This window comes from Pipra filicauda, unplaced genomic scaffold (assembly GCF_003945595.2).
Source record: "Pipra filicauda isolate LSUMZ 115617 unplaced genomic scaffold, ASM394559v2 scaffold38_size3968069_pilon, whole genome shotgun sequence".
Classification (NCBI taxonomy): domain Eukaryota; kingdom Metazoa; phylum Chordata; class Aves; order Passeriformes; family Pipridae; genus Pipra; species Pipra filicauda.
In genome coordinates this window covers 1785417-1801586 of record NW_024104520.1, presented here as the reverse complement: position 1 = coordinate 1801586, position 16170 = coordinate 1785417, and the positions used below count along the sequence as shown (strand labels likewise).

The 16170-nt window shown below is 36.6% G+C and overlaps 1 protein-coding gene across 1 annotated transcript in view; it reads left to right on the top strand.

The window, feature by feature from the left end:
- Positions 1 to 16170, top strand: part of NWD2 (NACHT and WD repeat domain containing 2) — a 52899-nt gene that overhangs the window by 24215 nt on the left and 12514 nt on the right. Inside the window, exon 3 of the mRNA XM_027746757.2 lies at positions 2324 to 2440. Coding sequence (XP_027602558.2) covers positions 2324 to 2440 — 117 coding nt within the window. The remainder of the gene's footprint in view (positions 1 to 2323; positions 2441 to 16170) is intronic.

Sequence of the window (16170 nt, the reverse complement as noted above, 5' to 3'; positions counted from 1 at the left end):
CGTCTCCTCAGAAAAATCTGTGAAACTGTAAGACTGGTAGGACAAAAGCTAAAGTAAGCAAAATAAAACACTGAATTATGAACAAAAACTCTGTTAGATGACTATTGTGGAATTGAACTAGACCAGTGTCAGTCCACTGTGTGCAAGTAGCTCTTGCACAGGGCACTGGTTGTCGTATCACCTTGGCAGCCTTTCTGAAAGTTAGAGTGCATTTTTGTCATACCATTTTTTCAAATGTAAGTTAAAATATGCTTCAACATCAGATATAGTTGTCTCCTTGTTCCGTTTCTTTAATTTTGTAAATCCTATTCGTTTTATTTAGTATAAAGAATAACTGATGAGACTTTAATTTTGAATTTCTTGGTGTCTTCAGAGGTTTTATGGGTAAAATATTTGCTTTTGCAGGGCAAAATTGTAACACATTAAGATACTATGTGCCAAAATTGTGTTACCCCATAAAAATAACACACAGAACGCAGCTGCTGAGCCCCTACAATATCTGATATTGCAGGGAGTTTCCTCTTCGTGTTTACAGAATTAACATGATTTCTGAACAGTTAATTAAAATAAAAATTGCCTTTATGTTTCAGAAGAACTTGAGCCACACAATAAATTATTTCAACCAGTAATTCACATATTTTTGACAGTATGCTAAGATCTGTATGCAAAGGATTTTATGACTGCCACATTTTAGCTTTATCATACATCATGCAATTAATCAGACAGATGAATTCAATGTGAAGGTCAATAATAAAGTTTTATTGATAAATTACAGAAAGGAAAGAGGAAGAAAGGAACATATTTTTCCTAATGAGACTAAAAGAGAAAGAAAAATAAATCAGTGCAAATGATGGGAATAGGAAGGCTGTTTGAAATGCAGTTTTGTACCATAGAAAATGCATGTTCCAGCAAAATTTTGGAACACAGTTTCTGTAAAAGATAAAGATATCGAGTGTATTTTCTTGGCAGTGTAAGCTACAATGCATTCCATACCTTGGATTTTTTCACTCGTCATCAGTCACACAAGACACTACCTCTTGTGTTTAGCAACAGTGTGTCTGCTCCAGCAAACACTGAGGAGCATCCCAAACTTTTCTGGCAGAAATAACCAGTGAGACAGTTGACAGTGAAATTACGCATAGGCATAAATAGGTGTAGGATTTGGTCTTAAACCTTGGTATTTATTGGTGTAATTCCAAGAAGATTAACCAGCTTGAAACTGATGAATATTACTTTTACATCAACTCATTATTCATTCTTATATTAGGTCTTCAGGCTGATGTTATAATCTGTGTAGACAACAGCTAGTTTTATCATTCTGTTACTTATAGAAACATCAGAGTGCTTCCACAGTACAATCAATATGGCAATAAATAATATTGTAATATATTCATGTCTTAATGCAATTTTGATTGCTTTTTTAAACTGTCCATTTGGACTTCATTGTTTTTGTTCAAGTTATATACAAGATGTTAAGAACCAATAGTAGCTTAAATGAAAAGAGTAGTAGCACGTGCCATAACTTTTGTACCAAAAGAAACTCATACATATGATCCCTATTCTTTTAAAATCGATTTCCCAGAGTGAAAATTCAGCCTTTTAGTTAAAATGTGTAGTGAAATCACATTTCATCACTTAATTTCTTCAAATAAATTTAACATCCATATTCCAATTTCTCCCAGGAGTTTGTTTCCAACTAATTAGCATCAGAAAACTGAGTCAGTAGCTACAGACAAAAGTCTGGACAGCAATCTGTCTGCCACTTTATATTTATACAATCTCTGCTTCCAAAGTACAAGGATCAACTAACAAAGGAAGTATAATATTATAGAACAATACCTATTATTTCTTTTGAGCCACATGCACAGGATGAGTTTGTATCCTGTGGATACAAGTGACACAGGGTGTCAAGTCGTGGTCTTGACTGTGATCCACAATGAAACTCCCATTAATTTTCATGGCGCTAGGATTTTTTTCAATGTTTTTGTCATTATTCTTGCCTATCTGTTATATGCAATCTAGTAGCAAATAAAAACTACATCAAATCAAGATCTCGTCATGCTAATCTTTGCACAAAAATATGACTATTAAATGAGACACTGTCCCAGGAGGGACTATCTGGGAGGGAAGGTGAGAGGCTTGAATTGTCATTAACCTGAGAAAACCCTGCCAGTCTGTGTAAAGACTGGATATAGACCTCATTGGTTTTTACTGCACTGCAGAGGAATGCTTAGCAGGGTATGGAATGTTGACAAAGCTAATTTTTAATTTGATCAGTAGCAAGAGCATATGATAAGTAACTATGTTGCATACTATTTTCCAGGTCATAGACTTATACTGGGGAGTTGAAGCAGATGAGTGGGACAGTCCAGAGCTGCAAAAGACTCGTATGAAGCTGTTAGAAGACTGCTTGAAAAGTTCTGCAGGTCCATGTTTTGTTGTGGGTATAAAAATAATGTTTTACTTTACAAAAAAAATATAATGTTATCTATCCTAACATGCATGATTCAGTAACAAATGCATGATTTTCTTCTTTCTAAAATATTTTATATTCCTTGCTCTGCTGCATCCAAATGTTTCCCTATACAGCTTTGTAGATTAACAGTGATTACTCAGTATTAGTGGAGAGGAAGGAAGGATCTTTTATGATCGGTCCCCATAACAAGAGGAGTATGTACTACTGTCACAACAGAATTGTGGACAACTTGTTTAAGGAGGCCACAATTAATTAATTCTTGGTACTTCTCACACATGCACTATCGGCTGGCCTAAAAAGACAACAAAAAACCAGCAGCAGCAAAGAACTGTCTGCTCTGATAAGCATTTGCTGTTTTGGGTCATAAACCCACAACAAGTTAGGATATCAGGTATTAGCGAGTGAAAAGACTGGAGGTCAGTGACAACCTGAGGAGACTGAGTCTGTGATATACTGATATACAACTGATTGTTCTCTCCATGGTCCCTTGTTAGACTTCATGGCAAAACAATCTTAAGGCCATGCCTTTGCTATTCCAAATTTTATTTTCTATAATACATTTGCTAAGAAAATAATTTAGAAAAGGTATTTTTCTCCTCTTCTACCTAAACGTAGCTAAGTGATCTGTAATCCTTAGACTTGTCATAATAAGACAGAGAAGAGTTCTGAAAAACACCTGCAAGTCCTTGATTATTTTTTTTAAGGGAAGAATGTTAAAGATTTAGTGAACTGAAACCACAGAATCCCTTGGGGTTGGAAGGGATACAGAACACTGCCTGCTATGAAGGCTGGAGATCACGTCTCTCCATGCCAAAGATTAGACAAAGAGCAAGCTGTAGCATGTGTCATTCTGTACTTTTATCACACCCTTAAAAAGATCTCTCTGGCTCTCATTCATTCACCTGCTTGTCTCACTTTGTTATTTAGCTTCAGAGGCCTGGGGAACAAGAGCTGTCCTCAGCTTGACCGTAAGAGCCCAGCACTTGGAGTACTGAATGGGTTTGATGCTGTTGTGACACTGTTTTTCACAAGCACACACTGGCCCAGATCTCTAGAGAGGCTGGGTGTCTTTCATCTTATGTGACTAAATTTAGTTTTCTGGGTTTATTTTTCTACTTTTTATCTTCCCTTGATGAAAAAAACCAAAGTTGGAACAGAAAGGCATGGCGTTTTTCCTGTAGCAGAACCCAGTGTCCTTAGATATGGATGTTGTAAAATCTTTCACAGTGAAGGAAACCTTGTCATGAACTATTGCTGCATATTTTAGCAGCTCAGAATCTTGAAGCTTTTAAGAACTGCCTGCCTGATATTGTTACTAAGGAAAGAAATCAAGCCAAATCAGAATTTTTAAACAGAACAAAACAGTTAGCAAAGAGGTTGCAGTGAGCCAACGATTTCAATATTTATTTCACATTTTCCGAGTATGGGCCAAAGTAATAGCTCTCCCAATGACTGGCAAAACTACAGAAATCAGTTTATGCACATTTGTTTTTTGCCCTGCTGTACCGTAGTGAGATGGGGTTTATTTCATTTACAGCACAAATTGAAAATGATTCTACTCCAACAAGGCGTAATTAGTTTTAATTTATAGTAACATAATTAAAAACTGACTTTGGCACTGCAGGCTTTGGGCAACTTCCCATTTCTTGAGAAAGTTCTATAAAATGTGCTGCTTCCATTCAGCTGGGTATTTTTTTGTACTTATCAATTACCGCTTTTTGAATTGAGACACAGATCTGGGATTAAATTGGACTATTCAGAATTAACTACTAGGTATGGATTGATTTTAGAAAGTGTTTCTTTATGGCACTTTGTGTCTGCATTGTGATATCAGATGGAGAGAAAACAAAATTCAGTTCTTAAATTAGTGCAGTGCCTACGTTGGAAGTCCCCAGCTTTTCTGCAGATATGAAGCAACAAAATCTAAATTAACACATATTCATAAACACAAAGGAGAAAGCAGTTCTGAAAAAAAGGCGTAAATAATTTGCTGTGAACACTGTCTTTGAGAATGTATAGTCCCCCTCTTACCTGCTGCCTGAGCTCTATTAACATTTGATTCAATTAAGGGAGAGGGGAATTGTTTGGTTTTTTGCTTAAATTGAGGCTTTTTGTTAGGTTGGTGTTTTTGTTTGGGGTTTTTTCTGCTGTGCAAAATCAGTCCCTATTATATGTGATCATTTAAATACTCATAGCCTTTACTATAGGTAAATATATACCATGCTATTTTTGATTTACAGAGTAATTTATTGAGATCCATTTATGAGGGGAAAGGTACTATTTCTGTGGGGAAAATACTTATCATACAAATTTTATGCAGAAATTATACTAGTTTTCTCTGGAATCTACATGGAGAGATTAAAATGCAGTGTATTTATTAAATTGTGAACTTTATAAACTCTGCATTGCACAATGATACCAAAGGAAAAAATGCATTCAGTGCATCACTGGAACTTTTACATTTTGTTACGTTATGTTTCCTAGTGAATTTGTAAGAGATGGCAACACAGACAGGATGTTAGAGAGACAATAAAGGTTATGTTATGATCCCACAACTAGCACTGATCGTGAACAGGATTAATCTATTACAGATCTAGTCTTGACATCTTTTACAATAAATAGGAACATACAGATACCTCCAGTAATACCTGAGTCATCTTCTGGATAACTGTTTTTCCTTTAACAACAAGGAGACATTAGACTGCTAATTTAGGAACTCAAATACAGTGCTTGATTTCAGTTAAGGCCATGAGGTATTTAGGGTGTCATTAGTCTATAGTAATTGTTTGCAGAATAAGTTTATTTCCCTTTTACTGATACTCCCTAACTAATACTCTAGTACTGACCTGCTGTTGTTAAGGCCTTAGTACAGATGAGAAAACTGTCAGGCTTCTCTGCACTTCTCTTAAAACACACCCTGCAAGTTATAACACGTGGGTGCTCTCTTCCATCTGTGTGGCACCACACAGTCTTTGCCTGAACTGCTGTCCTTGCATGACTGTCTCCTGGAAGACTGTAAAATTAAAAGTAGAAATGGAAATGAAATGGTAGTCTGTTACCTGTAAAGGTTTGCTCAATTAAATATGTTTGGGATTTTACAAACCTTAGAGATTCTCTCCACCCATCATTCAAATCACCTGGTCCAAAGAATAATAAAAACTTTTTCTACCTACTCTGAACAGCTATTTTACATTAATTTATTGTAATTTACATTATCCCTCTCAAATTATTGTCAGCTTGTTAATTTCAGCATTAAGGAACCTGGTAATGGTATCTATAACCAATAATCTTCTTTGTTTGCTAATGGAGAATAGGGCTGACCTTTGAAGATGACCACTTAGAAATATGAGAAACACCAAATATTTTGCAATGGGTCTCCCCACGTCCTCAAGAATTTCCACATCTAAACAACTTGAGCTCCTGCATCATCCCTTGCATTTTCACTGGGTTGCTGAGATATCCCACAGTGTATTTCTGAAGCTCTGCTTACCACAGACCAACTGTGGATGCCTAAAAGCTCTTTTCCCCATTCTCAGTCCAAGGCAAGGGCAGAAGATAGCGATGGACAGGACTGAATTCAAGAGCAGCACATGCATCCCTTCCTGAACAGACCCTAGGGAAGCATAAAACTCCACTTTCACAGAGCTAAAGACCTAGCATTATAAATTTGGGGTTCCCGTAGAATTTTCAAAGAGTATTAGCAACTTGCAATATTTGTCATGTCCTTAAATCACCTTGAAGTTGAAGAGGAAGTATGGTAAATTGAGGAGTGAAATGTTTTTTACTGTCTGTATCTTTTTGTTCCTACTATATAATGGATGCTTTAATCATTCCATTAAGTACACTGCTACACTCTCTCTGCTTAGTACAAATGGTTGATAATTAATTTTGAGTGCATTCCAGCTCAGAGAAAATTCCAAATTATATTACTCCAGCTCTGCTGAATGTCCTCAACTCCCATCTCAGTCCTGGTATTACTCTAGGATTTATTCCTAATGTGAAAACTAAATATATATGGGTTCTGGAATGCATGAATTATATTTTGCTTTTGCTTTCCTGGGAAAATTGCCACAAAATTTAAGTTAGGGAGGCTAAATTCAGTCAAATGGGTGTATACTAAAACATTAGGGGGAATGCTAAGCACCCACTGCTTTTTGGAAATTCAACCGAAGTTCCCTGTGCTTGGGCAATTCAGTATTTAATTTTCCTCAAGGAAGCAGTTCTGTATGTAGTTTTCAAGTGAATGGGGAGAAATAGCTGGAGCCAGACATGGTACAACAGTCCAGCTCTTCCAAGAAAGAAGTATCAAATTATGAATTTTATTCTCATTCGTCATCTGATTCAAAACCCATCCAAATGAGGACTCCATCTAACATAAGTGGGTTTGTGTTCATACAGCATATCAGGAATGGCTCCATAGGACTTGTTGGCATTGATCTGGAGTAAAGTATATGTCTGCAGACAATAATCCTGATTTATGTGGACTTGGGCAAGAGGAAAGATTTTTCTGTGAATGTCAAAGTAGAGCTTTGCCTATTTTTTGAAGCCCTTCAAAGCAAATAAAGTGATAAATTTTAAAGTCATAATATGCAACTTTCCCCTCAGCAAGCTTTGGTCTTCTTTCACAGCCTCCAGACTAAGAGCTAAAGGGTGTCTATTCCTTTCAGTGTAGTCTGTCTCTGAACAACGGATATACACAGAAAGTGAAATCAAGGATGGGGGGATATTATATGATTAAGCTATTGTAAGTGATTTCCTTCATTTGCTTTAAGGATGGGAATGTATCTTCCTGTGAATCATCTCTGATTCTCTAAATCTAAAATACTTACCCATTTTTTAAACGTGGCCTATTGAAAATAGGTACAAGATTCATCAGACAGCTTTTCCATGGAACATAGAAACTGCATGTTTTTTTATGTAGTCTTAAAATAGCTTTCATTTTCAACCAGAAGAGTGCACATATTTTCTGCTAAGTCACTGTACTTCTTTTTCTTGACAGAAATATATTTTTTGGTGCTGCGTTCCAGAAAGATTAAGTATTATGTTTAATATGAATGACCATATTAGCGAAAACAAGATTAACGTGAAGTCATGTTTCCATCATTCTTTATTATTTGTAGAGGAGAAAATAGGCTGCATGACATTTATGAGATTTAGTGTCTCTTGACCCTCAAGAGCTTTACCAAACCATCTTCTGAGGTAGTATTGTAATCATCTAGATGTAACCATCTGCCCTACAAATGAAACGGTAGATCAAACATCAGCTATTCTACAGAAGTGAGGAGGGTGGAGGGGATTCTAAACCTTGCAGTGCTACTTCTATGTAAAGAAACAGCATACTTTACAGTATTTAGCAGGCATTTGGTTAGTTCAAAGAGAGATATTAATACTGTTGCTTGCTTCTAGAGTACACGCCTTCCCTTTTACAGAGATCCACTTCAGAGATCCTTTGGTTAACAGGTTGATAACAGACCTAGGTTTGGTGATGTGAAATGACTGTAAAGATTGTTGACACTCTGAACACTTTAAGTAATGCTGGTTTTGATAAGCTGTAACCTTTGTCAAGTGCCTAAGGGGTTTGGTTTATGGAGACAAGGAAAGCTTTTATCTCTGTTATCACAGTGATTGCTGTAGTCTTTTTCCTTCAGTTCAGCTTCTTTGAAGATCCTTTCCACATTTTTGCATTCTTTCCTTAATTGTTATTGCAGTTTAGATTATTAGCTTCTTTTCATAGAAATTAGTTCTTTTTGTCGTGCAACTGTACTTTTTATCCTTCTCCAAATTTATAATTTAATAAACAGTAAAAAGAGTTCTTTCCCTCCAAGCATGTGAAAAGTAGGGAATGCATGCAAATCATTTAAGAACATTTAAAAGGGACTAATAATTCTGCATCAGTCTTAACTTTACTAGGCCATCATACTGCTAGCATTGTAGGGAAAGGAAAATTATACTCTTCTCATGCAAGGAATTTTCTAATAATTTCTTTTCATCTTCGAAGGACTAGATTGATAAGTTTAAGAGAGTACCAGCCACCAACTGACCCAAAACACAAGCCCTAAAGCCAATGCCTGCTAGCTTGGAAAAAATAATGTTTTGTTACAATGAGCACATAAGGATACAAAAATCTTAAATAAAAATCCTCAAAATCAAGGAACTAGTCAAAATAAATAATCTAGGCCATTCCACATGTACTTGCAAAACAGAGTTGATGTTATGTTCTGGTACTTGTTTTGCATACTGTGATAAAGTCTAAATTCTGGGTGTGTTATAATCTCCTAGAACTAATGTCACTTATACTAAAAATTTGCCTTTGGGCCTTCATTTATGTTGTACATAAAACAATTATTAATGGTGTTTTTAGGTGCACACTACACAGTCATGGGTCATATCAGGCTCCCAGTAACTGCATTATTCTATGTAAGTTGTGAAATCATTTTCTTGACATTTAATTACAAAATCAGTTTTCATTTGTAGACTCAATAAATACCAATCTGTTTAGCTTTAATAAGAAGGGAAAAAGAAATAGAAAAAAGAAATTTGCAGTGAAATGTCATGTCATCTTATAAATAGCTTCAGTATTCCTAAAATCTGGAGGGGTGTTAAAAATTCCATTATACTATCAGCGATCTCTCCCTCTAATAATACTCATAATTAACACTTTCTAATACCTTCATAGCAGCTCCGTATGTTAGTGAGAAAAACAGCTTAATTATGTTGAAAAAAAAGCATAAATATATAGGTCTATTTCCAATAAAGAGTGTATGTATGTGCTTACAGTGGGATTTATATAGGTTTTGCAGTCCTAAAAACCCCTCCACAGCTGCTGCAGCTTTGGAGGTTACTACAGACTAAATGTATCTCTGTCAATCCCTTAAGTGTCTGATTCAGCCCTTTTTGCCATGCTCAACTTTATCTCATCATTTGTCACATAAATACCATCCCAAAATGGAAATTTAGAAACTAAACAGCCTTTCTGATAAATACTAGCAAGATCATATTTCCCAGGAAGTAAAGATATGGCCACTTGCATAGGAAGCATACCAAAGAGGGCAGTAAGAATGCATTTAACCCTGGGGTTCGATGTCCAGAAGCCAGTGCCCTGGCCTCCCAGCTGACTACAGTGATAGGCTCAGAGTTATCTTCTTCCTTTCTGCCTCCATGACACCTGTGTCCCTGGATGCTCAGTAAGGCATATTAAACTGCAATACTAGAAGAAGCTTTTTTCCATTAGCCACACTTCACCTCTGACGTGCAACGCAGGGTTTCAAACCCTTTCACAGTTCCTTATAGCTTGGATGAGTGTTGTGATTATTTTACAAAGCAGAGGAGGTTACACCACCATGCCCTCCTCTAAAAGACAATATTTGTCTCCTTGCTGTTTCCAAGAAAGGTATGTTTCCCACTTGCTGTAGGCAGGGTAGTGATTTCCACAGAGAAGGTTACTGGCTTTAGTGTGGGATATGTGCTACAGTCTTTTATTAAACCTAACCCTTGTGGTTTGTTTTTCTACCCATTTCTACTGTTGTAAAGTGTTACGGGACCTGTCAGAGAGTTGACAGAAATCTGGACTGCAGTAGGAATTACCTACAAGGACCTGAGCTTTATGTGAAAGGAAAAATGTACATGCCTGTCAAGAAATCTCCCACACAATTTCAAAAACAGAGCAAAGTGAGAATAATGCATTTGTTTGGAGGAGAATCAGAGTGAGTGAGCAGCTCAAACCTCTAGGCAGAGGTAGGCAAAATCTTCTCCAATCCTTCCTGTACCCTACTTTTATTCACAGATCTCTTCCCTAATTGTATTCTTTTTGCCTGGTTTTCTCACCTGCATCTGTGCTTAGGCTGGTCAGAGAGCCAGCAACAAAATTAGCTAAACTGGTGCTTCATGATCATGTAGAAGGCAGGAAGAAAGTGGAGGAAGACCACTGGTATTTTCTCAGCCAGGAAAAAGGAGAGTTCTGATGAAGCAAAGTGTATCAGGGAAGCAGGTCATGAATTTCTTCTGAGGAAACACATTCCCTCTGTAAGGGGGACTGTTAAGCTCCTACCCACTATGTCTTGAAATATTACTCATCGTTATTTCATATCTCCCTACCACTAGAGAAAAGCTTTGAGATTTAAAAATACTGCACTGTGGGTGAAGTTCAGAGTTGAGGGAAGTGGTACATTTACAGCTAGATTTGGCTGCTCTCTTTAATTTTCTGAAAGACAGGTCAAGCATCAAGAAACTCCACCATCATTTTCTTCTTATATCTTAGGAACAGTATTCACAGCAAAAGACTTCAGCACTTGCACCTTACCCTTCCAGTCCTAATTCCAGTCAGTTTTCTTACAAGGAGTTCAACAGCCCTTTTTGTTTTTCATGGAACTGAAACCAAGACCCGTCTCCAGTTTCTGAAACTCATATCACCCCCCCAGGGTACTTCTGCAGTGCCTCCAGATAAAAAAGGAAGAGAGAAATTAGGGCATGGCTCTGTGAAACAACGTACTGCAGTATTCCTCAAGCCAAGGAACATAAATATATATCCCAGCAGGTGGAAAAACAATGTATTTCTCAGATCAGAAATGCCTTTTATGCCTTCAACTTCCTATTCACTTCAATAATCTCAATTAAAACCTGTATTTCTTATGTTTTATACAGTCAGCTGTAGTTCTAAAATTAAATCTTTTTACTCATAGGCTTCAACCAAAGGATTGAGGTATGGACACCGTTATTATGACCTAGGTATGGAGGAAAAGCAAATGAAAGTGTTTGATACTGTTCTATGGTATCATTTTTCCTTTAAAAACTAAACAGGACAAACAATGTAAAGTAACAGTTCCATCTCTGCTGATACATAAATACACAAGATCTTTCAAAATAGAAATACTTAAAATAAAATGGTTATTTTGCAAGCTATCATTAGCCTCATTTTATAGATAGACAGTCTGAGGCAGTGGCAAAAGCATCAACCAGTTTCCATACTAAGAAGCAGTAAAAGTGGAAAGAAGATTTAAGAGATCTGCAGCAGCTCTAACATTCTGTCTGCTAAGCTGCACTGCCTTACAACTGTTGGCAGGAGAAGAAAAATGCTATTCTGAAGGCACTTTGATCTGTAAATCCCAGAAATCACAGATTACATTTTTGTCCTTTTTTCATATTTTTTTTTTATTTCTAATGGTGGTATTTTGGGGAGTTTTAATACCGATGCAACATAACTTTTTTCCTTTGATAGACAAGAAAAGCAGTCAAATGTATTTATTTATTTCAGTAATATTCCCTCTGTGCTTGTATTGTGAGGTCGTTACACTGTACCGCATTGCAGCTAGAAGTACAAAAAAAGGAGCAGAGGCAGCTATTTTCAGGTCATCTCTTGGGCACTCTGGAACTCCAGCTTCCTAAAACTTGGTTTAGATTAAGAATTTTATTATAGCTTTCTTCATCTTGGTTTCAGTTTTCAGTACAGCTCAATTTAATGGCTTAGAGTTTGCCCTAAGAAGCACTTAACATAAATATATTCCATTGAGATTTTAAATAAATTCACTTTTTTTTTCCTTACTGAACTTATTTAGTGTATTGAAACTAAATTTAAGTAAATATACTTTTCTGGGTTTTAGTTTAGATGATTCACTGTTGTTGTTTAGCCATTAGCATTTTTGCTTTGAATTTGAGATGAGTTGACTATTGTTCCCTTAAGTTATAAAAAATTATAATATAGGATATGTTTTTCTATTAGTTTTGGTAGTAAATTGTTTGTTTCAATTCAAATCATATTTATTTCTGTGAAAGAGAGTTCCAGCTAGTCCTGTTATTTTGATTTTCTTTTTTTTTTTCACCAGAATGCTCTGGCTGCACCTGCACATCTTGTATCACATACATAATTTCTATAGGACACTGTTAAAATGGAGTTACAATATACTGGCAAGAAACCTAAAGGACCTAGAGTTGTACTAAATTTCTTTGAATGGGATATTAAATAAAAGGCCCTTAAAAACTGGTCCCCTGACCATTTGTTTCAGACTTTCAAGATGTGGTTTACCTGTATATTTGGTTATGTCATTTAAGCCCCCATTTCTGCAGACAAGGTAAACATGCCTACATGTTACAATTCTGAGTGCCTTCCTTGGCTTTAATGTGCTACTTAGGCAGGCTCACACAAGCAGTGCACTGTCTTACCACCTCCAAATTTAATATGAAAGAGAAGACATATAATGTAGCCACTATGCATGTAAAAAGTAAGGTTTGAAAACAGTGAAGCATTTCTTGTAGTTATGCTGAAGTAATTCTTCATACATACATATAGAGCAATTGAAAGAAATTGATGGGTATTGGCATCTGATTATCTGATATGTTTTAAGCCTGGTGTTAAGTAGAAGTGTCAATCATTTACTTGTGTTTTTTTCTTTATGTATCTCTTTTGTCTATAGAAGTCTGATCCACTACAGACTAACATACTTTTTATCAGCTAACACACTTTTTATCAGCTAACACATGTATGAACATCACAGTAAGCAGTAGAGAAAAAAAACACATTTCTCTGAGCAAAATGGCTATTTGACTGAAATACATGGCTTTAAAGAGGAAAAAAAAGGTTTATATCATAAGAAACATTTTACTACAAAAGGAAAGAAGCCTAGAAGTGCAGGCTAAGGAAGCAGGACTTAGGTCTCTAACCCCAGGATTCACAGAAGGCAATGAAGAGCAAGTGACCACAGAAGAGAGAGGGATCCAGAAGATTCATTCACTTTGTAGCCCTTGTTTAGGGCACTCATGAAAACTATGGAAAGATAAAGTTCATGTTCCTGCTCCAATTAATATTCAGTTACTTGTATAATACTATGCAATTTCTTGTACAGAAAGGAGCTGCACTAGCAGGACGCTACTGTTACCCCATCATTCATGCCCAGAAGCCTTATGAGTAGGGTTTATACCTGGTGACGACAGACTTGTCCTCCTTTCAGTTGAGGAGAGATTTTGAAACAGGCCCCTTTCTTCATGGCTGTGCTCCCTTATTACCTTTTTTGCTATAGATGATGGCCTGCTAGATACATTCTGCTCCTCACCAGTTTTCTTGCCTCCTGGTGAGGGGTGACATGATAACAGACTGCAATCCACAGTTTTCTTGGGGATGGAACATCAGTAAGACCAGCAGTTACCAACCCCTGGCAACAGATGAACTTAATACTCCACAGTATTTTAAAAGCACTTAAATCCCTACAATTTTCAGGCCAGAGTGTGAAGCATTCAACACATCTTCAATAATGTGAGATACCCTTTCTCCTAATGGAGCTGTTCTACTTTGAATAAGTCATCTTAGTTTAAGCTTACATTAATTTAGTAGGCTGAAATATAAGTCGCTCAGGACCTCATCACAAGAGGGCAAGGCTTTTCTGGTTCAGTAGCGAGCAGTTTCAGTAAGAAGGACAGGGCTGATAATCAGGAACAACAGCTTCCACTACCTGGTTTTACCTAACTATTGCATACCTGTCCCAGCTCTGAGTCCCTGCTCAGGCTTAATTCCCTGCACTTAATTCCTGTGTCACATAGGGACAATAATACTTCCTAATCCCTCATGGATCTTGCAAAAACATGGATCTTTCAAAACCAAATTGTTAAAGGGGTGCTTAGATCTGGGCATACAATTAAAAAATTAATTGTGGTTAGATTTAATTCCTTCAAAGATGCTTTCTCGAATGCTTATTCTTCAAAAAGCTGGCAATCCAGGACTGCTCTGAGAAAAGGCAGAGAGGACTTCAGTGTTGCATGTGGAACTTCACAAAGACTGAGAAATAGGACTGATTCCATTATGCCCAGCAAAAGGTCATTGGATCAGATCTTTCCTGTGTTGGCAAAACCAGTAATTAATATAACTTGCTGTTATTGGACAGCTTGTTTGTTATTAAAATTACCACTAAATATCTTAGTTGGAATTGAGCATATTTAGAATTTCAATTTGTTCTGTTTTAATATAAGGTCTAGTATTAGGGTTTATGAACATTTTAGTGATGATGTCTGAACTGAAGCATTGTGAATCTTTCATATCTCAAAATCTAATCCTAATCTGTGTTTTCTCCTTTTGACCATTATTGTGACTATGCCTATAATTTTAATATCTTTCCACACCAAGAATAATAGAGTGAAAAATATTTCCCATCTTGATCTAAACAGTAGTTTTTTAACCTTCATTTAATAGTGACTTCAGCCTCAGGCTTAACAAAACACCCCTGGAAGTGTTGGAGGCCATGTTGGCTGAGCTCTGAGCAACCTGGTCTAGTGGAAGGTGTCCCTGCCTATGGCAGGGAGCTTGAAAGTAGATGGTCTTTAAGGTTCCTTCCAACCCAAACCATTCTATGATTCTGTGATTCTATGAAAGCTAGCAAGGCTTGGATTGCTCTGTGTTAATTCTGCAAAGTTTTGTTAGACACATATGGTTGCTGAGGGTTTTATACATGTTTGTCAGCCTGGTAGATTTATACAGTTCAATCACCTTCAATCTAATGAATCTTTAATTTATGTTTTACTATTAAAGGAAAATGACTCATCAGGTGGGAGATTTTGATTCACGAATCTGCATATAAAACTGTCTCTTGATAATGAACACAGTGTAAACATTACTGTTCCCTTTAAAAATAATTTCCTATAATAATCATCAAAATGCTGCAATGTTATTATCACAAATTGAAGTTTTAGGTTCTTACTGTAGAGTACTATAATATTTTTCATAGAGGGCTGAAATAATGGTAATTTTTATTTGTAGACTTAATATGAAACAACATGAAGATTGTGAGAAATTGTATTTTCTTTCAATCCTGTTGCTTCATTTTTCTTTATTTTTCTAAGAAGAAATCTGCATTTACTTGAAACTATAGGGAAATGAAGATAGAGCAGATATTTTCAGAGGCTGCTGTAAGCCTCTGGCATGGATGCAGTTCAGACACTGAAGACCCTGGAGAAAAAGCGCAATTCAGATCTTCTCATTTAGGCCTTTAAGGTTTGAGTGGTTTTGTGGTACCCTGATAGACTACACTTATACAGACAGATATAAACGTAACCATAATGATACCAAAAGAGAAGGAGTTACTTCCAACCCTCACCTTTGTGTCTAACAGGGGAAGGTGTAGTTTTCACAGCCTGTGCATGCAAATGCACCCATCCTAAGGCTGTCATGTAACCCTACAAACAAATAGTCTTTTAAAATTACAGCAAATGCATATAATCTGTTTATACTCCTTAGTCTTTTTTTTCTTTACCAATGCCACTGCAACTGGAAAACTTGCAGTGCATCTAGGGACTGTTCCTCAGGAACCTGGTGTGTTTATGTGGTGTAACCCAGCATTCAAGAATCAGTTTCTCCGTAGAAAACAGCTACACTTACTCAGCATGCCTCCTGCTTCCAGCCTGGGGTATGATACCACAGTCCTTTAGAAAAACAGTGTCAGTTACTTCAATCCTCTCCAGAAAAATGAAAAGGAGTTGTGTTTCAATACCTCAGTTAAAGGGCCAGTAAAACTGGGCTGTAGATTGAGGCTAGTCTGAAATTATCAGAAAGCACAGGAGTGACTACATGAAGACTTTCTACAACATAACATTTTCTACCAAAATATTCTTCAGATGGCTACATAGAGTCCAATACTAATACCAAAACCTCAGCTGACTTTTATCACTGCAGTGCCTGAGATTGCCTTGCTCTAAATGACCTGCTCAGTACAGTATTT